The 24,749-nt window shown below is 35.7% G+C and overlaps 1 protein-coding gene across 1 annotated transcript in view; it reads left to right on the forward strand.

Annotated features, from left to right (window-relative positions):
• LOC148941371 (uncharacterized) overlaps positions 1 to 24,749 on the forward strand; it is a 149,786-nt gene that overhangs the window by 32,412 nt on the left and 92,625 nt on the right. The window contains exon 4 of the mRNA XM_089104157.1: positions 3,448 to 3,610. Coding sequence (XP_088960283.1) covers positions 3,448 to 3,610 — 163 coding nt within the window. The remainder of the gene's footprint in view (positions 1 to 3,447; positions 3,611 to 24,749) is intronic.

Below are 24,749 nucleotides of genomic sequence, written 5' to 3' on the forward strand. Positions count from 1 at the left end.
TGGGGGCGCCGGACTTCCCAGCATTATTTAAAAAAAAATCAGAAATTAAATATAAAAAAACAAGTTTTTCAACTGAAAGTAAGGAGCAACATCAAAACTTAAAACGAACAGAAAATATTAACTATATGATTTGGTTAACCCCCTAGTCAATACCTCGCTCTTTAAGCCAAAGATTTTTTAGTACTTTCATAAGACATATTTATTCTAATTAACGGCCTTTGTGATTAAGGGGTCATTTTTAAAGAATTGGAACAAAATTCGAACTTTAGTTTGAAGAGCAAGGTATTGACTAGGGGGTAAACCCCCCAATATTCGTATTAAAAATATATGAGTATAGAAGTTCGATCCTAAGTTAATTCGTAAGTTACGTATATTTATTACTAATAAAAACGTTCGTAAATGAAATTCAACAAGTTTCGCGAGAGCCATTTAACCAAATAAAAGTAAAATTAATATGCGAATTTTGTTTCAATTATTCATGTACGGTGAGCCAAAATCAAAACCTGCATTATGTGATTCAATTTTGTCGTTTCTAATGCCGAGGAATTTTGGCCATTGCTAATGTGCTCCGAATATTTGGAGCACGGAAAATATAAATGCAGTTATATTTTACTGCAGTATGATACAGGAAAAATAAAACAGTAGTTCGGCACAACGTTCCGCAATACATATTCAAGCACTTCGACTGGTGTACCAGGAGTTCGTGAAATTTCTAAATTTCAAACGAAATTTAATTTAATCAGGCTAAAGCACTTCGGTTGGAATCTTGAACTTTTCTCGGAACTGTCAAACTTCAGTTTGACAGTTCCGAGTTCTGCTTGGCATGGATATGTAAAATTCGGTTCGGTTCGACTGTAGAAATAATTTGAGTTTGGTTCAGTTTCCGCTAAAGCTTCAAGCAAGAGATTTATACATCCTTATAATACTTCCATGCCAGATTTTATTGTGAAAAATTCGATATTTTCAAATAGAAGTCTTTTTATGCAGTTTTTTCCTCTCCTGCCAAAAAGGGGAATTTATACCAGCCTATTTTCCTGATCGCAAGAAAAAAAAACTGGAGCTAATGTTTGCTAATTGCTGGTGCTATTATACACGTTGTTTTTTAAAAGGATAGGCAGGAACCAAAGATCCAAGTCCCCCTCCAAAGAAAGGTAGATACCAGTTGGGGATGGCTTAAGGTTTTAGCTGCCATCCAAGTTAAGCAAAGGTTCATATGCAATGTTGCAGGAATGATGCCAATTGAACTAAGGGAAGTGAACTGGCCCGTAAAGTATACCCACCTGAAAACCCTGTGAAATCGTATAAGACAACCAGTTAAAACAGTGAATTATTTAACTGATACAATATAGTGTGAATTGGTCTTCTCTTAGAGTATAATATTTTCTGAACCAAAAGTGGTAAATTGGGTAACCACTCAACATATGACGTCACTTAGCTTAGAGTGATAAATAATTTTTTGTATTGTACTTCCACCCCTAAACATTGATTTATGAAAGGGAATTTCACAGCAAACAGTCGTTTTAGTTGAAATTCCATATTCTGAGAGATCAACTTCATACGATCTACGAAAATTAAGAGAATAAAACGGGTTTAATTTAAATAAAGCAGTGGTTTAAAACTAGTATTTTATTTAAATTAAACCCGTCTTTCTCTTAATTATTTGTAACTGGAAAAGCAGTGTGGTCTAAGAAATTATTTTCATACGATCTTTATTTTTCTACAATTTTCCACATTGATAGGAGGCTGGGGCTCCCTTGCTCGGCCACTGTCGACAAAATGCTCCGATCTGATCTTCCGAAATCAGATGTCTTGAAATATGGAACAAAATTTGGGCTGTTAAAACGGTCTCCACCAACTTTTAGGAAGTCTTAATTAGACAAACTCCACGCTCCTGTATAAAAATAAAAGTGGAAAGCAACTTGAAAGAAGAAGAACATAAATTTTTAATTTGCCAGCTGCTTCGTAAAAAAAAACCCCAAATAGACGAATTACGCAACAATCTAAGGAAACATCTAGGAAATAAAAAAAAGATCGTCATGAAATATTCTGACCCCCCCCCCCCATACACAATTGTCTTTTTGGTCTGATTTTGGAAGAATTTCGCCTTTGAGCGCTTGCGCTAATTTTCGCCGAAATTAGTAGCTGAAAGGACAACGAATCCAACACAACACACAACAGCATTTATAAGGCGAGGGGGAGGTGTCATAACATCGAACCGTCAGGAGCACAAACGTCAGGAGCAGTACAAAATCCGTCATAACATCGACAAAAAAATCAGTCAGAACCTCGAACCGTCATAACATTGAAAATCTTTAAACTTTAGTTTTTTGGCGTTTAGGGGGGAAAGGTACCTAGGTTAGGTTAGGTTACGTACTTAACATATGCTATGCTTTACCCCCACCCCCCTGATGCACAAATATATAGCCGAAATTTGTTTCTAAACTATTATATACTTATTACTTTTATATAAACTTATAAAAATTTTAGATGTTATGACGGTTCGAGGTTCTGACGGTTTGATGTTATGACGTTTCGTGTTTGTGACGGTTCGCCGAAATGGTAGCACTCCTAAGGTGAGGCTTCTTTACGCGAGAATTTCAGTGGAATTTGCAGGATTTTCCATAACAGGGTTCATCGAATGACAGAGGTTCCCAAATATGAGTTGGAGTAGAGCTATTTAACACCTTAGTTTACCCGCTCACTCAAGCAACTTTGCTTATAGACAACAGGAAATCCTAATCAAACTTTATGCAGACAAATAGCCAAAAGCCTGTCGGACATTGGCTTAAAAAAGATAAAAACTATAGCGTTCAAACATTGGTGAGTACTGGACAAAAATGTTTTACCCCTCTCCTGCAAAAAGCAAAATTACATTTTTCATCACTCCTCCCCCCCCCCAAAAAAAAAAATTCCTGGAAGTTTCAACTAGTTCCTAACCATGAGCAGGTTACCTGCTGCCGCCAAACTAAGTTCAAAATCCGATAGGTCACCTTTAAAGGAATCTACTGACGGTATGAAATCTCTATAACGAGAAAAAAATCGCTTGCTTTCAGGCTGACAGCATGCCCAAAGAAAAAAAGTGCACTTTCATCAAAGTGTAAATACATAAGCATAAGCAAAAATTCCTATACTTTCCGTTAAAGATTAATGGGACACATCAGTCATACACCTTTCTTCTTGACTCGGCCTTTTTTTTTATATTTTCATTGTGATAGCAACTGAAGCTATTGCTATGACGCAAAGGGAAACTTCCCTTTCCGTGCGCTTTGATGTGTCCTATTTCTGAACTACATTTTCACTTCTATTTAATATTTTACTTTCATGTGAGGAACGCAAAACTAACTGACAATTCATGTCTCGTTGTTGCCTTTTCGGAAAAGTTCAGGAAGGGCTGAATAACGTCATATGATTTTTTCAGCTGACTGGCTATTTTCAGATGAATTTTAGGGATTGGCTGGAACTTACGGACAGTTACCACTTAGGTTATATAAAGTAACATACACTAGTGTATTGCCAATCTTACCTGAAAATATGGTTGCAACGATCAAAGCAATCATTTCTACCTTCGATATCAAAAGCTTGACATCTTGTAAGAAATGTGTGGCTGGCGGTTTGATGTCAAGGTTGACTAGTAGTACTAGGCATGCTCCTAGCCCCATCATAATTGAATACATGTAAAAAGCCGGCCTGAAATTTAATACAGTCTTTAATTTGCATTATGGTGTTAGATTTCCAATGCTATACTAACGGAGCTTTAATACCGCGGCTACCCTACAAAAATGTTTGCATCTACTGGAAGTGAAACTTTTGGGTAAAAGTGCTTTAAGACAGTAGCCTACAGACTTATTGAAAAACCCATTATGTAAAAAAAAATGCAATTTTTATGGTTTACATAATTCTCTTGACCTGGCTCAAAAGGATGGAGTTTTCTCAAATAGTTCCAACAAGTGAATGCCTAATTCTTTGCATATAACCGTAAATTATGAATGCCCTTTGAATTTACTGGAAATTGAGATGTGTTTGCACAATGAATTTACTGTCTCATTGTTCATTTTTTTCCAGAACATGGACAGGGTGAGCTGCTAAAAATAATTTACTGATTAAACAAAGTTTATATCGTAGAAACAAACCCCCTTTTCCGCTCATTCCAACTGCCCAGTGGAAAGATTAACTATATGGAAAGATTTACCATGAGAGCTTTAGTAAGACGCGTATGCGGGTTGCTTCCTGGCCCCTACCCTCTGAGGTCTCAAGATTCCAATATTTTTCCTACGATTTCCATATATTGTCCATTCGTTTCGCCTATTTTTGTGGTTTTTTAATATTTGCGCCCCCTTTTCTTTAAGTACTATGGGTTCTAAACATACAAAGAAATTAAGTCCTGCGCAAGTTCCTATCCATCTCATATGCATGCCCTTTTCCAATTTACTTTTCACTGTTGAACTGAGCTTCTTATTAATTATAGAAATAAAATTGGGGACAACCACTTTTGACTTAAGGCCCATTCACATGGACATTTTATTAATACTAAGATTTGGCTAGCGCTAATTTGAGCCATTTAGAAATTTCACCGAATTGTTTTGTTGTCAATTAGAAAAGTATATGAAAACCTGAGTAGAATGCGCCTTCTGGATTTGCCTAGACATATAGCAATTTCAATGTTATTCTGGGCCTTTACGTTCCTTCCTGTGCTATTCTGGGCCTTTATGTTCCTTCCTATGCTATTTTGGGGGGCCTTTACGTTCCTTCCTATGCTATTTGGGTCCTTTATGTTCCTTCCGGTGTTATTTGCTTGAAGCTATAGCAATTTCTATGTTATTTGCGTACTGCCATAGCAATTTCTGTGTTATTCTGGACCTTGCATAACGTGTTATGAAGGACAAGTTTTTCTGACACAATTTACCGGATTTCTAATTCACGGTATACATGACCGGCGCGTCTTGTTTAGCTGCCAATATAATCAATTATTTTATTCCAGTTTTTCTAAACCAGTATTGTCTATAACTTAATTTACGTAGACAATGAACGATATTAATTAATGTTTTGAATAATAGGAGTGTGAATGATTCTAATTAGTGATTGGATTGTATGACGGTGGAGAAAAAAAGGATTAAACTGATGAACAGTTAAGGTAAACCCCGAAGGGGTTGTTAACTCAGGTAATTTGTTACTTGACCTAGCTTTACCTCTCCGATGTGGTCTTTATAATACACAAGTAACGTTTTAAAAGTATTGTCAATTTAAAATTGGATTTACCGTTCCCTTCGTTCCCCATTTTCGGCGGGGTATGGGAGGTTAGGTGAGGGGGAGGGGGAGTCAATTTTGTAGGTATAACAAGTACCATTCATTGCGATCGAAGCTCTATGTTGGCTCGTTTTAAATACTTCAGCTTGTCTATTTCTAATGAGACAAATTTTAACTATAGACTAAGCTATGTACAAGGATGGGGAATTAAAGATTGAAACGAAAGTGACCCCAAAAACATGATTCATAAATAAATTATTGCCTGTCGGGGGGGATTGGGGGCTATCATTTTTAAATGATAATACCTCATTTTTTTTTATTGAAAGCAGGGATGCTAAAAAGATAATTATTTTTTTTCATTTAAAGTGGAGACAGAAGAAAATGATATCAAATTCCCTGGGAAATCATTGAAATATTTTGATAGACCCAGGGCCCTCGATTGGGACTTGTTCATTGTCTTGAGTAATTTGCGATTTCTCATAGGCAACTGGCCTAATTTGGCTTTTGTGTGTGCTCCCTTTTAACTAGATTCTTTGGATCTTATTGAATGCCACGGCGAATCTATGACTCACTTTTCCAATAATTTGAGGTTTATCTGAATAATTTCGACATTTTTGTTGTTGTCTTTGTACCCCTTTACTCATACCCTCAATTTTTTTTCGAGGAACACTAAGCTGTTTAAAGTTATTTTGTGTGTTTGTTTGAACCATATAGTGACCTAGTTAATTATTAAGTAAATTATTTTTCTAATGCAAAGCTGAGACGATATCCTATCGAGGTGGTATCCAGAGGGGGGGGGGTAGGGAGGTTTTACATTTAAATGATAATATCTCGAAATTTTTTTATTGAAAGCAGGGATGCCAAAAAGCAATTTTTTTTAAATTTAAAGCAGAGACGGCATCTTACCAAGGTGGTATCCAGAGGGGGGGGGGGGTAGTGAGCTATCATATTTAAATGATAATACCTCGATTTTTTTTAGCAGGGATGTCAATAAGTTAATTATTTTTCTTTATTTAAAGCAGAGACGGTATCCTATCAAGAATGTATCCAGAGGGGGTGGCATAGGAAGTTATTATATTTAAGTGATATTACCTTGTTTTTTATGTGTTTTTTGAAAGCAGGGATGCCAAAAAGTTGAAAAGTTGACACAAATTAACAAGATTTTTGTGAGTTATACTTGATACAGCACTTGTATAGTTTTATCGTCCAAAGGGAAAGGAACATATGCATCCAACCCGTTTTTTTTTTTTTTTATTGTTGAAACGGGTTTACTTTGAAAACATGCATTCATAAAACATTCACCAGGCAGATTCACACCAAAACGAATTGGTGTGACGAAAGCGATATCGACATCTCCACCTAACGTTGCGCTCTAGTGACAATGGCGCCCTTGGTCCAGTGCCCAAGTTCAGGGTGACCAGACGTCCCGCATTGTGCGGGACAGTCCCGGATTCCGAAACCTCGCCCTGCATTCGAAAACGTCCCGCAAAATGTCCTTCTTTTTTCAAAAGATTCAAAAAGATTAAAACATTTTTAGATTAAAAAAAAAATAGAATTACTTTAATAAGTGTAATATTTTTTCCCATATATTCATAAAAATGTTTTAATCTCAATGAAAATGTTTTGATAAAAGCAGACACAGGATTTGCCCTATTGCTATTAAGTGTGATGTATTGTACTATAAAGTAAACCCCTAGCCAAGATGCTGGGGGCAGCTTGCCCTGGTTGCCCTCCCTGCCCTTGAATGGCTCTGCAAAGTAGGCTATATATATATATATATTTACACTCTAGGGTGGGGAGGGGTTCAAAGTTCTTTTCTGACACAAAGGAATGTTAGAGGCTATTTGGAATCAGAAGGCTATGAAATTCTTTGGTATGCCCCGCATTGGGTTTGTCCCGCAATTTTGGTATGTCCCGCATTGGGTCTGAGAAAATCTGGTCACCCTACCCAAATTACATTAAAAGGCCAGGTCATAATAAAAGCTTTCAATTTGGGAGGTTCAAGGGGGAGTCTTTGACAGTCTTGTGTTCTCAGGGTACTAGATGTTGCAACGTTCTTACGTATCTACCGTGGTTTAAAAAGTTCGATCACCCCACAAATGATTACCAAAAATATGCACAAATATAACAAATGTAACATTTGGAATATTACAACACTTTTTCAAAGCTTTGAAGAAAAGCAAAAAAGGCTAAATACCCCTAACTACGCTTGAAAGCTATTTTAAAAAGAAACTCTTTGGAGATTTTTACGGATATGACCATAGCAGAAGCTTTGAAGCCTGGGTGGGGATCAAAGACGAGTCTTCGAGTATTTTGACCACAGGTGACTTCTTGTTGCGACTTTCTTAAATTTGGTAATTTTTGTGAGCATTTGGAAATCAACGCTTAAACTCAATAACTGATACGAAGTGTCCTAACATTTTGCTTGGATTAAAAGTGACGAACTAGGAAGAAAATCTCAACATCTTCCTGGAGCTACTTCAGTCTGCATATTATTTCATTTAATTACATTTAAAACGGATGAGCTTTGCATTTTTTACCTAAGAAAATCGCTGGCACTTCATTTTCCTTCATACCGAATAAACCATTAGGTGTTTTTTGCTTCATTGTCATTGAAGTGTTCTCATGTGAAGTGTTCATCATGTATTTTTCAATTTGATAAATTTACTCCTTTTAGATGCAGTTTATAATTTGACTTATATTAGGTATTTATGAATTTATATTTTGGAATGAATCCCCAAAAGAAAAAATGAATAATATCCAAAAGAGCAACCAAAAGCAATAAAAAAGCAGCAGTTCAGCCTTAGCAAACATGACATATATTCTATAAGGAAGCCCAAAAAAACTCTAAAGTGCATTTTTTTTAATTTTTATCAAAAACCAGTTTTCAAAAGAGCAAAAAAAAAAACAATCAATATCAAAGTCGCCAATTTCAGCTGTTTTAAAGGTGACAAAATAGATATAGGCAAAGGGCATTATGAAAAAATTAAGCTTCTAAGTTCAAAGTTATATTCGAAATTCTTACCCAGATAACTGACCAATTTTGTGATAAGGTATTTGAAGTTTTGTATGCAGTAATGCTCGATGAAAAAAAACTACGGTACTAATTTTGATGATTATTTATGTTAAGAATACATAGCTAATAGATACTTCAACTACTCGTATTATGCAAGGGTTCTGAAATACCACTGCCATTTCATTTCTACCAGATTTCTACTTCTCTTGATGAATAACGAAGAAGACCAGTTTCCAGCCAGCGACTTGTGAATTTTTGAACTCATGAATAGGCTCAAATCTGTTGTAAATTTAAGCTGTGATTTGAGAAAAACTGATTAAAACATTAATGTTTGCGGTCAACATTGATCGCGCCGGCGGCGGAGCGCTGTTTCGGCCCCGCCGCCGCCGGTGTTCCCTCATCGGCGCGGCGCCGGGGTCTAAATGTAACGGTACTTATATTATTTGATAAGCTTTTTCAAATAGTTTTTATTTTGTTCGAATTTTTACGTCTTTTCAGTTAGCTATGACCAGTAGCGTTGATTCACAAAAACTGGGGGGGGGAGGTCTTCCAATATCTAGGGCAACTTTGTCATTTTTCAATTTGATTACATCAATCATGAACGAATTTTACACAATAAAACATATCAGAAATCTCTCCTCGCACACAGCCGGTATGACTACAAAGCTTATCTCTTCGAAAAAAGTTAAACAGCAAAAAAACCCTAGTTATTTAACTTGTCCATAATTATGACAAGCTAAAATGCTGTTGCATATAATAATTACAATGAAAAATGATATGATGTTGTCACAATGCCGTTGCACCAGAAATCGAATTGATTTTGCATGTCATAGCCCCGATGTTGACATATTAAAATCTGTGCAGCAGATTGAATTACCAAAAAAGGGGAGAAAAATACCCGAAACGAAACTGATCGGGAATTCCCATTACATGACATGTCATTTATCAAGGTTTTTTCTCTGCTAATTGCTGGCACATCAACACATTTTTTTTTATTAGATAACATAGATCCAACATATAATTCAAATGTCAAACCTAGGAGCACAAAGAAAGAAGAAATTAACCAGTGCTTTTGATCATACTGCCTCTAGGAGTAAACCCAAACATTCCGTCTATGAGAGGGCTTTAGACCCAAAATCCTGTTCTTTAGAGGGAGCGGTCTTGCCAAGACATACAGTGTCTTTTTCTTCTTCTTCATATGTGAATTCCAGATACACACAGTAGAATTTTTAGAGAGGTGCTTATCTACGGCGATGGGTAAATTTGCCCAATCAGTCAAAACGGGTAAATACTGTGAAGTACAGGGTAATGTTAATACTTTTTATCATAGAAAATACCTTCAATAGTAGGCTTCAATATTTTATCATAAGATTTCAAGAAGACAAGGACCAGTGATCTTCATTTTCATGTGGCAAATTTGATCTTTTATATTTTTGGCCAAATTCAGAAAAAAGTGTTGGTTTTTAATTGAGCTCAACTACCTGAATCATTATTCCAACCCCTCTCTTTCGAAAGTGATGTTCTCCATGGTACTCTCCAATCTCCTCCCCTTATTTTGATTAGGATTAACAGGAATTTCCCGAGCCGATGGAAATTTGTCGATGACCTAACGGTTGCTAAAACATGCTATAACAAATTAACAAGCATCCCAATGAGCATCCTCAATGACATGCGCGTAATGGCTAGGACTTAAACATGAGAGTTAAGCCTTTTATTCTATGATATTGCCGATAAATATCCTTAAATACCCACCTCTTTTTCTTAATCGTATCACTCCTGACGTTTATGCGTCCTACTTGATATTACTTGGCGGCTAAATTTCTTATTACTTAAAGTGGAACATCCATGTTGAAAACACCATCCACAAAGCTAATGTTTCTGTCTCTCTCCTTAAACTTTTAATTGATTTTTGAGTCCCCCTTCTCATTCTCTAAGAACTTATTCCTCCTTTGTTCGCCCTCTATTTGGATATCCTTGTCCAGTTTGGCACTTTGGCGCTTTCCAGGAAGAATCAAACAAAATTGAATCCTTCCAAAAACGAGCCAGGCAGATAATTTCAAAGAAGGTAGAGTCCTATACTCCCTTCTTCTAGAAAAAAGCTAGGCTAGAAATGCATTTAAGTTATTTGTCGGTTTTCCAAAAAATGTAATATTAAACCCTCACGCGGAAAATATTTTCCCAGAAATAACCTTCCCATCCAGATTACGTCCTCCATTCTCTGCTTTACTTGAAGATATGATAAAACTCCTCTTTTCTATCGTTATGATATGGCAGTAAAGTCATACTAATTATGTTCATTTCCACAACATTTTTGCTTTGTTAATTATCAAACAGTTTGTGGTAACGAACTGTAAGCAAGGAGCGACCCAGCTCAATGGTAACTGAAACTCTAAAAAACGGAATTTTGATACCAATAGATACATCAAAAGAATCAGATTTTAATTCTGATTTCAAATATACAAGTTTCATCAAGCTTAATCCTACCTATCAAAAGTTACGCGCAGAAAATTTGGCTGATTTTCGAAAAAAAGGGGAAAAACCCCCTAAAAGTTATAGAACCTTAATGAAAATCATAACATCAGATTCAGAGTATCAGAGAACCCCACTGTAGAGGTTTCAAGCTCCTATATGCAAAAATGTGGAATTTTGTATTTTTGTCAGAAGAAATATCACGGATGCGTGTTAATTTGTTTTTTTTTCTTCTTTTCCCCAGGGGTGATCGTATCGACCCAGTGGTCCTAAAATATCGTGGGAGGGCTCAGTAGAACGGAAATTAAAAGTTCTAATGCCCTTTTTAAGTGACCAAAAAAAATGGAAGGTAATTAGGCCCCCTCCCACGCTCAATTTTTCCCAAAGTCACCAAATTAAAATTTTGAGATAGCCATTTTGTTCAGCATGGTCGAAAATATTAAAATATGTCTTTTAGGATTACTTAATCCCTCAAAGCCCCCAGGGGGAGGGCTGAAAGTTGTGAACTTTAGCCAATGTTAACATATAGTATTGGTTATTGGGACCCAGCTCAATAGTAACCGAAACTCTAGAAAACGGTATTTTGATACAAATAGATGGATCAAAAGAATCGAATTTTAATGCTCAATTCAAATATATAAGTTTCATCAAGTTTAATCTTACCCATCAATAGTTACTCGCCTGAGAAAATTTGGCTGATGTTCAAAAAAAGGGGGAAAGACCCCCTAAAAGTTATAAAACCTTAATGAAAATCACACCATCATATTCTGCGTATCAGAGAACCCTACTGTAAAGTTTTCAAACTCCTATCTACAAAAATGTTGAATTTTACATATTCTGCCAGAAGAAAGATCACGGGTGCGTGTTTATTTGTTTTTTTTCCCATGGGTGATCGTATAGACCCAGTGGTCCCAGAATATCGTAGGAGGGCTCACTAGAATGGAAATTAAAAGTTCTAGTGCCTTTTTAAGTAACCAAATAAAATGGAAGGCAATTAGGCCCCCTCCCACGCTCATTTTTTCCCAAAGTCACCAGATCAAAATTTTGAGATAGCCATTTTGTTCAGCATGTTCGAAAATATATGTTCAGCATGTTCAGCATGTTTGAATTGAATTTATCAAGTATTTTGGGCAATAGGTTGCATCAAGACTGGGCTGGGTAATTGTAGACAGAGAAAAGCCAAGACAGATAGTCCAAGTAATTGAGAGGCCAATGTTTAAATGGCTGGGGCACGGGTAAATGGCAGGAGTATGAATGACTCTCTTTTTGTACACATACTTGTCAGGCTAGTTTTTGGAAAGGCATGCCTGCCTAGAGTCTTAGGCATGCTGATCAAGAATTTAAAAAAGAGGCAAACAAGGCAGACCCGCCTATGGTCTTAAGAAGGTTGACCAAGAATTTAAAATTGACATAGGACCATAAATTTGCTTGTAAATATGTTCGAAAATATACGAAAAGTATGTCTTTTAGGATGACTTAATCCCCCGAAGTTCCCGGGAGGAGGGCTGAAAGTTACGAACCTTACCCAATGTTAACATATAGTATTGGTTATTGGGAAGTATACAGTACAGACGTTTTCAGGGGAGATTTTTCCTGGTAGTGGGGGGGGGGGGGTCGGGGGTTATGTGGGATGATCTTCCCATGAAGGAAGTTTTAGTGGGGGAAGGGACATTGCTATGAAGGGGACGCCGGACTTCCCAGCATTATTTAAAAAAAGATCAGAAATTAAATATAAAAAAACAAGTTTTTCAACTGCAACAGCAGCAACATCAAAACTTTAAACGAACAGAAAATATTAAATATATGATTGGGTTCACCCCCTAGTCACTACCTCAGTCTTTAAGCCAGAGATTTTTTAGTACTTTCATAAGAGCTATTTATTCTAATTAACGGCCTTTGTGATTAAGCGGTCAGTTTTAAAGAATTGGAACAAAATTCGAACTTTCGCTTAAAGAGCAAGGTATTGACTAAAAGGCGAACCCCCTAATATACGTATTAAAAATATATGAATATAGAAGTTCGTTATGTAAATTAATTCGTAAGTTACGTATATTTATTACTAATAAAAACGTTCGTAAATAAAATATAACAAGTTTCGAGAAAGCCATTTAACCAAATAAAAGTAAATTAATATGAAAATTTTGTTTTAATTATTCATGTACTCTGAGCCAAGATCAAAACCTGCATTTATTCAAAAACGTTCAAAAATTAAATAAAAAAACAAGTTTTTTTCACTGAAAGTAAGGAGCGACATTAAAACTTAAAACGAACAGAAATTGTTCCGTATATGAAAGGGGTCGTCCCATCCTCAACGCCTTGCTCTTTACCCTAAAGTTTGACTTTCTCATAACTCTATTTTTTTTTAAACAATAAAAAACTTTAGCGTAAAGAGCAAGGCGTTGAGGAGGGGACAGACCCTTTCATATACGAAATAATTTCTGTTCGTTTTAAGTTTTAATGTCGCTCCTTACTTTCAGTTAAAAAAACGTGTTTTTTTTATTTAATTAGATGAAAAGTCGGGGGTGCACTCATTAACTAAATTTCCCGTCTTCAGCTAACATAGCCTTTTGCCTACAGTTGAGACATAACTGAGACACAACTTTTGTCCCCTACATTACTGAAAAAATGATAAAACATCACAGTAGTTTTCCTCATTTTGTTATATGTGCCAGCTCCCGTGATTTTCTTCCTTTTTCTATTTGATTTACCTTTTTTCATTCTTTGTATGCTTTACTAGTTTTATTGGTAATAATATTTCCGACGTGTAGTGACTTCAGGCAAATTTCAGGTTAAACCACAAATCCTTGACAGCTTTTAATGATAGCTAGCCCCATCGAGAATTAGCTAATGCACTTTTTGTCTTTGAGACGGTCAGCCGACGCTTTGGCTTACAAAATGATTTTTAAGGTATCGCATCGCCTTAGTGTATTCCTTAACTAATTTTCCATGAAATTTTTTAAACCATTTATGTTTTCGATGTCAAATTGTTCTCCATTCATCTAAATTTATTTGCCCGACAATTTCAAGGGAGGGGAGGGGGAGTGGACAAGGTGACTTCAAATATTATTATGGAGGGGGGGGGGGCAATTATTCTCTGATCCTCAGCACAGAGTATACGTTACGATTTTTTATTTATGCCTGTTGCCCGACAAGCTTCGCTGCTAATTTGAAATTAAAATGCAATTAAATTAAAACTGTCCTTCCATAAGAAAAAGGTTCTTAAAATCAAGATCATTATCCAAAACGAAAATAAAAATATACAAAACACACTTTTATGGCATCAGATATTCAATAATAGTTTTAGAAGCCAATCCGACTCAATCCACTTTAAGGTTCTTAGGCCAAACTTAAGTTCTTGATCAGAGTTAAACCGGTCTCTCTCTCTCTGCATTCGGTTATAATTAGCTTAACCTGAGTGAGATAAACTACTATGTAGGTGCATCTTAATTAAATATTTAATTAGAGTTGGTTTGGTTAGATTAGGTATTCCATATAATGCGTTCTGGGTGGCCTGCTTTTCATAATTCTCTGTTATAGTTTCCATAACTTTGTTGCTAAAGCATTAGATTTTCATCAGATTTTGGTATATTTCATTATCATTAACCTAACTTCAGTTCTTCACTATGGTCAGGATTATAGACGAGCTCCGAAATTAGGAACAAAACAATTAGGTTTGAAACAAACGGTACTTACGTAAAATCCTTATCTGGTTGACCTTCACTTGCTTTGTCAATTGTCCATCCAGAAAAAGCAGCAAAACCCATGGCTCCAAAAATTCCAAAAACTCGTTGCAATGCTATATCTCCTTTGAATTCAGTTATTACTGACATAGCTGCACCTTCAAATAATATCATAGAACCTCCTAATGTTATGGCAAATGCCACTCGAGTAACAGTATACCACCAAAAAGTGTTACTAGCACCTAAATCAACTATCCAATTTGGATTGCTGCAAAATTGAGAGCGAGCCCCTTCGATAAAGCATTTTTTGCGGCATCGAGCTTGATCAAGCAGATTCTGGAGACTTGGAGATAATTCAGGAGAACATTTAAGACTAAAATTTGTATAGCTTTGGTTATCAAATATAAAAGTCTCAATCTCTGTTCTTCCACCATTATCAAAAATGGTTATATTGTTTGCCTTCCATGGAGTTAGGCCTTCCTCAGAAGTTGGACGAACTTCACAGAAGTCACCGCTGCAAAAAAGACCAACATCTTTCAGGTCTTTATAAAATATTGAGTTTCTTTTCAAAGTCTCGTTTACTAAATTCATTGTTTCAAGAGTATCTTCCATTAAAAAGAAATCACATTCATAACCACAGGCACCAAATTCCAGTGTTGCATTATCAGAAATATTTAGGTTGCAGTGTTCAATGGAGTTGTCAAAAAAGAGCGGAAAATCTGTCGAACATGGAGCATCAAAGCTTATATTTTGTGGCATCTTTGTGATTAATCTTCCTTTTGGGATTGCAAGAAAGAAGAGAGCATTTACTGCTGTTGTTATCAGAAGTCCAAATAGCAACCACTGAAAAAAAAAAGATCTTATAAGAAATACAGGAAAAACAGTTCATTTAAAAAGGCTAGCATTTGATAGACACGTATATATGGATCATACAAAAAAAGTTTTTGAATGTTAAATTAGTTTATATATATATATATATATATATATATATATATATATATATATATATATATATATATATATATATATATATATATATATATATATATATATATATATATAAAAGAATATTGGTGTTATAAGGAAAGTCCCCAGAAATTGAGACAGGATTTATAGCTACGAACTTTAATTAAATCTTTGTTATTATGTCTGTGTATCGTTGTTCTAACAAATTTTGTTTGGTGAATCCAACCAACATGGTTTTTAGTAAAAATGGAAAGCGAAATTTACTTAACACTGCGAATGTACACAGTATGACCCAATTTAATTATCTAAATGACGGCTATAGTAGGACGAATTAAATAGTCCATTGAGTAAACTTACTTCAAATATTTATTAAAATGTATAAGGTTTTTAGGGGGGGGGGGTAGGTCAGGACCCGAGGTAGAGTCCTTTCATTGCGCGTCATTTCATATGGAACACCCTTCCCCATTCGGCTGAAATCGTTTGGCACTTTCAAAAGAATTTTTTTTTATTTCCAGAGTCACTCCTTTTCGACAGTTCGTTAAAAAGATCTGTATGTTGAAGTTATCAATTTACCTTAACCTTTTTTATTTATTTAATATTATAGTTGAAGACTTTGGTATCGACTTCAGTAAAGCTTTTTTAATGAACTCTCTTCCTCTCTTTCCTTTTCTGTCTTTTCTCGTCCCCTTTTCTTCTTTTCTCTATTTTTATGAGCAAATGTTTTTACATATTAAGTGTTTAAACGTTTAATGTTAAGAGTTTTGTTTCATGATCCTCCTACTTACAGGTCATTGAACCTTTGTGGGGTTTTGAGATTTTAATATTGAATTTTTTGTGTTATTTTAGGTTAAAATATATCTTATCTAAAAAGATGTGTACAATTTTTTATGCAGCAAAAAAGAGATTAGGCTACCTAAACTAGAGTAAAACTCTAATTTTCTTCAGTTCCCTTCTTCCCTGGTTAAATTCCTTCCCTGGAAAAAAAAAATCATTAAAAACGAACACCCAAACACGGATGAAGAGGTCAGGCCGGTCTACCCTAAAAAACCCTTTTCAACCCTAAAATAACTACCTAAATAATAACAACCCTAAATAACTACCCTTTTCAACCCTAAATAGCCAACATATGCGAAAAGATTGAAGTTTCATAATTTCCTTGATAATTTTTTCTAAAGAAAATGTCCGATTGTAATAGCCAGAAACAAAAAAAAATTGAAAAGTAATTTAGTTCTACAAAATGAGGGACAGCGCTAACTTGAAAACAAGGGCGCCCGCAGAAAATTTTCTAGGGGGGCCAGACGCCATAATAAAAGTAGTGGCTGGGTGACAGTTTAGGTGGTTTAGGGCACCAAACTACGACTTTACCCCAAAGAGGTCGAATTTGAAATCAATTTAAAATTCTGAGAAGCTAATTGATTTAAAAGTATCAATAATATTTTAGGCTCCCCAGTTGCAAAAGAAGTAATGCCAAACGGTGCCAGTACTGGATTCAACCAAGTTGATTCACTTTATTTGTAATGTTATTAGGCTACGTTTGGTGATCTGTAATTGCCTATCAGCTGTAATGACGAGGGGGGGGGAGTCATTTTTTAGGTGGGTGTAGAGTAGATTCCTACAAAAGTACATTTTAATGGACAAATTGCTTACTCTTCCTGAGGCTTCAGATAAATGTTGAAAGAGGTAGGGGGAGTAGGACTTAAATAAAATGTTTCTCTTTACAGTTAAAATTTTATATTCCCAAATCTAAAAGCACATAGGTGGAAAAAGGCAAGGCAGGTCATCATCAACCCCGCCAAAAAATTTCTTTGGGGTGGCAAATACGGCTAGGAACTTAGTTTTCAACAATTTTAAAAGGTAATATTTAGCTTTTTCTGTTTATATGAAGTACTTCAATGTATTTAAACGAATGTATGTAATGTACTTATGGATAAGAAAATCCTATTGTAGAGGTTGTGATGACTTCAGTTATGTAGTTATGTTCATCCAACCGAAATTCTTTAGTAGTAATATTAAAAACGATTTTTCACCAAAATTACTATTCATCGCCATTTTTTTAAATATATTCAAATTTTATCCAAAACTGAAATTGCATATTTAAACGTAGAACGGTACTAATCAACGTACAGTTACTGATTTACACATTTTAAAAGCAATTAACAAGGGATTTAAGGAACCGGTACCTCAAATTAATCTTGGTTAGGCCTGGATATGATTTGGAAAACAATCAGAAATTAAATAATAAAAAAAAGAGCTTTTCAACTGAAAGCAAGGAACAGCTTTGGAACCTATTTGAACAGAGTATTCTTTATATGAAGGGGGCTGTCTACTCCTTAGCTCCCTACTCTTTACTGTAAAGTTTGGCTTTTTTCCAAAATTTTAAGAAAATATGCAATTAAAAAAAAATTCAAAGCACTAAAACACTTTTTTAATGAACAAAGTGTTGAGAGGGGGGCAGTCCCGCTGGTATACAGAGTAATTTATATTTATTTTAAGTTTTAAACTTGCTCCTTACTTTAGTTGAAAAACCCTTCTATTTCTTTAATTACATTTCATGAAACTGTAAAGTTTTATGAATACTATATTTTTGGTGGCGCAGAAAAAAACTATCAATATTTCAATGATCTCTATTTGGATTTTGGTGGATAATCGAACAGTTCGTGGTAACGAACTGTAAGTAAGGAGCGACCCGGCTCAATAGTAACCGAAACTCTAAAAAAGGGAATTTTGATACCAATAGATATATCAAAAGAATTGGCTTATTATGCTGATTGCAAATATACAAGTTTCGTTAAATTTAATCTTATCCATCAAAAGCTTCGAGCCTGAGAAAATTCGTCTGATTTTCGAAAAAGGGAGAAAGGCCCCTTAGAAGTCATAGAATTTTAATGAAAAACACATCCGCAGATTCAGCGTATCAAACAACCCTACTGTAGAGTCAAGTTTATATCTGCAAAAATTTGGAATTTTGTAATTTTTGCCAGAAGAAAGATCACAGATGCGTGTTCATTTGTTTTTTTTTTCAGGGGTGATCGTATCGACCCAGTGGGCCTAGAACGTCGGAAGATGGTTCATTCTAGTTCTAGTGCCCTTTTTATGTGACCAAAAATTGGAGGGCAACTAGGCCCCCTCCCATGCCACATTTTTCTCAAAATCGTAAGATCGAAATTTTGAGACATGTTTTTTTTTGTTCAGCATTGTTGAAAGGCCCAATAACTATGTCTTTGAACATAAAATGACCCCCTAAAGCCCCTGGGGAAAGGTTTTTAAGTTATAAAATTTACCCAATGTTTTATTTTTTGTTGGGAAGTATGCATATATTTTTCAGGTGGGAGGGGAGGACAAGTTTTCTGCTGGGAGAATTTTTCATGGAGAGAGAGGTTTTCGGGGGGTGAACTTTTCAGGGGAAATTTTAAACTGGCTGAATTTGCCAGAATTCCTCCACGAATTTTCTTTATATGTCTTGCTTTCCCTTTACCGATTCAATTTTACGCGTGGAGACGTTAAGGGTAATTGTCTGAGGTAAATTTTCGCTAGAATTGAATTGTCCAGAGGATATTTCTATGGGGAGGGGTTTTTCCGTTGAACTGGAGCAGCGTATCCAGGCGTTATTTAAAAACGATCAAAAATTAAACAAAAATGGAGTTTTTCAACTGAAGGTAAGGAGCAACATCACAACTTAAAACGAACAGAAATAATTACGTATATGTGGGGGGTTGCCCCCTCCTCAACACCTCGCTCTTTACGCGAAAAATTAGATTTTGTCCGAATTCTTAAAAAACGACTCCTGAAACACAAGGGTCACTTAATTGAAACAATAAGTAACATTTTTTTAAAAGTGCTAAAAACTGTAGCGTGAAGAGCAAAGTGTTGAGGAGGGAGCAATCCCCCTCTAATACTTAATAATTTCTATTCGCTTTAAGCTTTAATGTTGTTCCTTATTTCCAGTTGAAAAAACCTGTTTTTTTCTTTATTTCATGAAGCTTAGAGACTAACATTTTTCTAAAGGCGATAGAAAAAGCATGTCAATTAAAGTAAAAGTATATAAAAATGAAAAAAGTAAGTAATTACAAAAATACGGAAAACAATAGCCTACTTACAAAAACTAAGATATAAACTCCCAGCATTCAGTTCTGTTGAGCAATGCCCTCGGCAATGCCGAAGAGTTGGACGGGTACCTTTAACAATATCGAGTTTTGAATTTGAATACTAAACACCAAAATATTTAATGCCATTAGACTCAGTATTTATAAAAAGTAACGCATTATCAAAGTAGTTTGTTCAAAGTAAACATTAAAACTAAGATCAAGAAAATCAGATAACAATTTTTAAGTCAGTATTTTTAATTTAATTTTGAATACTAAAAATCAATATATTTGACACATATCTGTAGAAAATTAAATCTTTTTCAAAGTGACTACTAGATAAATCCAATCGCTCCTGGAAAAAAATGATATTAAAACACAAAAAACGTTTCCGTTCAGAGGGAAAATACAGGAATTCCCAGCACTCCGTTCAGGGGAAACATTTCTGATTGAAGTGGCTTGATATTTCAGCTCATGGGTAGGCTACTTTGCAAACAAAAGTTGACGGCATATTTCTACCGAAATTGCCCCTCACTAAGTTATTTTCCTTGTGTTTTCTATAATTAGGCCTATGCGAACTTTATTCTGTACTAATAAATGCACTAATTACTAATAAAAGAAATACATATTTAAGATCACTATAAAAATCTAATTCTTTTACTTAATGTTGTTAATAATTAGGCTCTCACGCTTTTGTTATTGACAAGGATCCCTAATCATTCACACGTCATTAATGTGAGGAAATTAATTTTTTTTTTTTTTACTCCAGCCACACCATATAGACACAAGGTTTGTCTGAAACTGGAAATGGGTAGTAGAGGGGGAGGTGCTACTCCGGGACGAACACCGTGCTGCCATCTACAATTTAGTTTAATGCTGACGGGACATAATTTATTCAAGGATTATCGATCGAGTCTAATGGGGGTCAAGGTCAATCGATCTGTTTTTGTTGTTGTTTGGCCACGTGTAATGGCATGAGGGGTGATTTACATAATCGATGGGGGAATTATTGATTCACGAGCGTGGGGAATTATGAAACAATATGGTCATAGAGTCCCTAGGGAGAAATGGGGTCAATGACCTAAATTTCACAACAACAACAACGACCTTGACATTCGCTAAGAGCGTGCACTTACAACAACATCGACCTTGGAACACCTGTGCTGTCGACCTCAATTCACCTATCGTGAATCATTAATTCCCCTTAGAAACAACAAATTAATTTCCCTTTCTTGACAGATCAATCGATCAATGACATCATCTGTCAGACTTTAAAAATTTTCGCCCTAGAAACATTTCTCCAGGAATAGATCCAAGTCATTAATGTCTTTGCCTCGGGAACAACTCTTTTGGTCGAACTCCAAAGGATATTAATAACCAAAGGCCACGGAAACAATTAGGTAAGAAACATCTTAGCGATGAATTGTTTTAGCGCTGGAATCAGGTTTCCTATTAATTTGAAATGCGTTAGCACAGAGATGCCAATAACAATGGAACACGATGAAATTTCTTTTAGGGATAATTTGGGCGAAACCGTTTTAGACAGGTTATGGAACTATTTCGGCGAAACAGATAGAGACATTTTAAAAGAAGATTTTTGAAGAGATTTTAGAAGAGAATTTAAAGGTGAAACTCTGTGGTCGTTATAATACACAAGTTTCATTTGAACAGTGTTGTGAGGTCCTCTAACCCAACCCCAAAGGGTTCCAATCCTCCTACCCCAACTCCGAAGGAAGCCCCCGGTCCTCAAAGCCCACCAAACTCCCAAAGGCCCTCCACCGGTCCCCCAAAGGCCCACCCAGACCCCCAAAGGCCATCCCCAGGCCCCAAATGTCCCCCAGGCCCCCAACTGCCCCCCCCCCGGACACTCAAAGGTCCCCCAAGCTCCCAAAGGGCCACCGGCGCCCCCAAAGGCCCACCCCAGACCCACAACGGCCAACCCCGGGCCCTCCCAAGGCCCCTCGAGATACCAAAAGACCCACGTGGTCCCCAAGGCCCTCCCCCCGGCCCCCAAAGTCCCCCCGGCACCCCACTGGCCCCCCGGACCCCCAAAGGCCCTCCCCCGGCCCCCAAAGGTCCACCGGGCTCCCAAAGAACCAATCGGTCCTCAAATGCCCCCTAGACCCCCAAAGGCCCTCCCTGTGCCCCAAAGGCCCTCCACCGGTCCCCAAATGTCCCCCAGGCACCCAAAGGCCCTCCGGGCACCCCAAAGGCCCCCCCAGACCCCCCAATGCCCAACCCCGCCCCCCCAAAGGCCCATTGAGTTCCCAAAAGACCAACAGAGTCACAAAGGCCCGCCACCGGTCCCCAAAGGTCCCCCAGGCACCCCACGGGCCCCCCCGATCCCCCAAGGCCCGCCCGCCGCCTCCCAAGGGCCACACGGCGCCCCAGGGACCAAACGGTCCTCAAGTGTCCCCCCGACCCCCCAACGCCCTCCCGGTGCCCCCCAGGCCCGCCCCCGGCCCCCCCAGGGCCCCCCGGCCCCCCAAGGCCCTCCCCGCGCCCCCAAGGCCCCCCCACAACCCCAACAGCCAAAACCGGACCCCCAACCCCAACCCCGGCGTGGTTGGGCGTGGTTTAACGTGTCACATTTAAAATTTCTTTATTGTTAAAAGCTCATTTCGAACTTATTTTGTTGAAATGAAATAGTTGGTCTATTTCAGTAGTGTTAGGTTATGGTTTACCTTGTCACAGTTACATTTTCTTGATTTTTAAAAGTTCATTAGGAATTTCTTTAATTGAAATGCAAGAGTTGGAATATTTCAGTTGTGTTTCGTTGTGGTTTACCTTGTCACAGTTACATTTTCTTGATTTTTCAAAGTTCATATTGAATTTCTTTTGTTGAAATGAACGAGTTGTAATATTTCACTAGTGTTTGGTTGTGGTTTACCATGTCACAGTTACATTTTCTTGATTTTTCAAAGTTCATTTTGAATTTCATTCTTTGAAATGCAAGAGTTGGAATATTTCAGTAGCGTTAGGTTGTGGTTTACTTTGTCAAAGTTACATTTTATTGATTTTTCAAAGATCATTTTGAATTTACTTTGTTGAAATGCAAGAGTTGGAATATTTAAGTAGTGTTTGGTTGTGGTTTACCTTGTCACAGTTACATTTTCTTGATTTTTCAAAAATCCATTTTTAATTTCTTTTGTTGAAATGCAATAGTTGGACTATTTCAGTAGTGTTTGGTTGTGGTTTACCTTGTCAAAGTTAAATTTTATTGATTTTTCAAAGTTCATTTTTAATTTCTTTCGTTGAAATGAAAGAGTTGGAATATTTCAATAGTGTTTGGTTGTGGTTTACATTGTCTCAGATAAATTTTCATGATTTTTCAAAGTTCATTTGAATTTCTTTTGTTGAAATGAAAGAGTTGGACTATTTCAGTACCGTTAGGTTGTGGTTTACCTTGTCACAGTTAAATTTTCTTGATTTTTCAAAATTCATTTTGAATTTAATGTGTTGAAATGCAAGAGTTGGAATATTTCAGTAGTGTTTGCTTGTGGGTTACCTTGTCACAGTTACATTTTCTTGATTTTTCAAAGCTCATTTGAATTTATTTCATTGAAATTCAATATTTGGAATATTTCAGTATTGTTTGTTTGTTGTTTAACTTGTCACAGTTAATTTTTCATGATTTTTATAATTTCTTTTTGTATTTCTTTCTTTTAAATGCAATAGTTGGAATATTTGAGTAGTGTTTGATCGTGGTTTACCTTGTCACAGTTACATTTTCATGATTTTTCAAAGTTCATTTTTAATTTATTTTGTTGTAAAGCAAGATTGGGAATATTTCGGTAGTGTATAGTTTTGGGTTTCCTTGTCACATGTACTGTTTAAAGATTGGTAAAATCTTATTTTTAATTTATTTCATTTTAAATAAATAGTTTGAATATTTCATTATTTTTTGGTTATGTTTTACAGAGTAAGATATAAATTTTAAACATTTTTCAATTCTAATTTTTTATTTATATAGTTTTTAATCTATATTTTGTAAATTTGATAAGTTATTTTTTAATGATGAAAATGTATCAGTTTCTTTTTATAGTTTTTAAATAGTTCCTGTATAATTTCTTTAGTTTAATTTCAAGAGTTGGACTATTTCAGTAGTGTATGTTTATGGTTTACATTGTCACAGTTACATTTTCCTGATTTTTCAAAGTTCAATTAGAATTTCTGTAATTGAAATGCAATAGTTGGACTATTTCAGCAGTGTTTTCTTTTGGTTTACCTTGTCACAGTTACATTTTCCTGATTTTTAAAACTTCATTTTGAATTTCTTTATTTGAAGTGCAAGAGTTGTAATATTTCAGTAGTGTTTGGTTGTGGTTTAACTTATCAAAGTTACATTTTCTTTATTTTTCAATCATCATTTCTATTTTATTTCTTTTCTTTGAATGTGTTGTACGATGTCAGTAGTGTTTGGTTGTTTTTTACATTGTCAATGTTTCATTTTATTTATTTTTGATATATCATTTTGAAAAGCTTACGACTAAAATAATGAGATTTAATATTTCAGAGTTTATATCATGTGTTTTAAAATTTCAAACATACATTGTCTTGATTAATAATATTTCATTTGAATTTATTTCATTGAAATGCAAGATTTGGAATATTTCAGGAGTGTTTGTAGGTGGTTTACCTTGTCACAGGTACATTTTCTTGATTTTTCAAAGTTCATTTCGAATTTCTTTCTTTGAAAAGAAAGAGTTGGAATATTTCAGTAGTGTTTGGTCGTGGTTTACCTTGTCACAGTTACATTTTCTTGATTTTTCAAAGTTAATTTTGAATTTCTTTTGTTGAAATGCAAGAGTTGGAATATTTCAGTAGAGTTAGGTTGTGGTTTAACTTGTCACAATTAGATTTTCTTGATTTTTCAAAGTTCATTTTGAATTTCATTCGTTGAAAAGCAAGAGTTGGAATATTTCATTAGCGTTTGGTTGTGGTTTAACTTGTCACAGTTAAATTTTCTTGATTTTTCAAAGTTCATTTCGAATTTCTTTCGTTGAAAAGCAAGAGTTGGAATATTTCAATAGTGTTTGGCTGTGATTTACCTTTTCACATTTACATTTTCTTGATTTTTCAAAGTTCATTTGAATTTCTTTCATTGAAATGCAAGAGTTGGAATATTTCAGAAGTGTTTGGGTGTGGTTTACCTTGTCACACTTAAATTTTCTTGATTTTTCAAAGATCATTTTTAATTTCTTTCTTTGAAATTCAATAGTTTGAATATTTCAGTAGTGTTTGGTATTGGTTTACCTTGTCACAGTTACATTTTCTTGATATTTCAAAGTT

The sequence above is a fragment of the Artemia sp. Qi Xiang Cuo genome, chromosome 18 (genome assembly GCF_049724085.1).
Source record: "Artemia sp. Qi Xiang Cuo chromosome 18, ASM4972408v1, whole genome shotgun sequence".
In the NCBI taxonomy this organism is placed as follows: Eukaryota; Metazoa; Arthropoda; class Branchiopoda; order Anostraca; family Artemiidae; genus Artemia; species Artemia sp. Qi Xiang Cuo.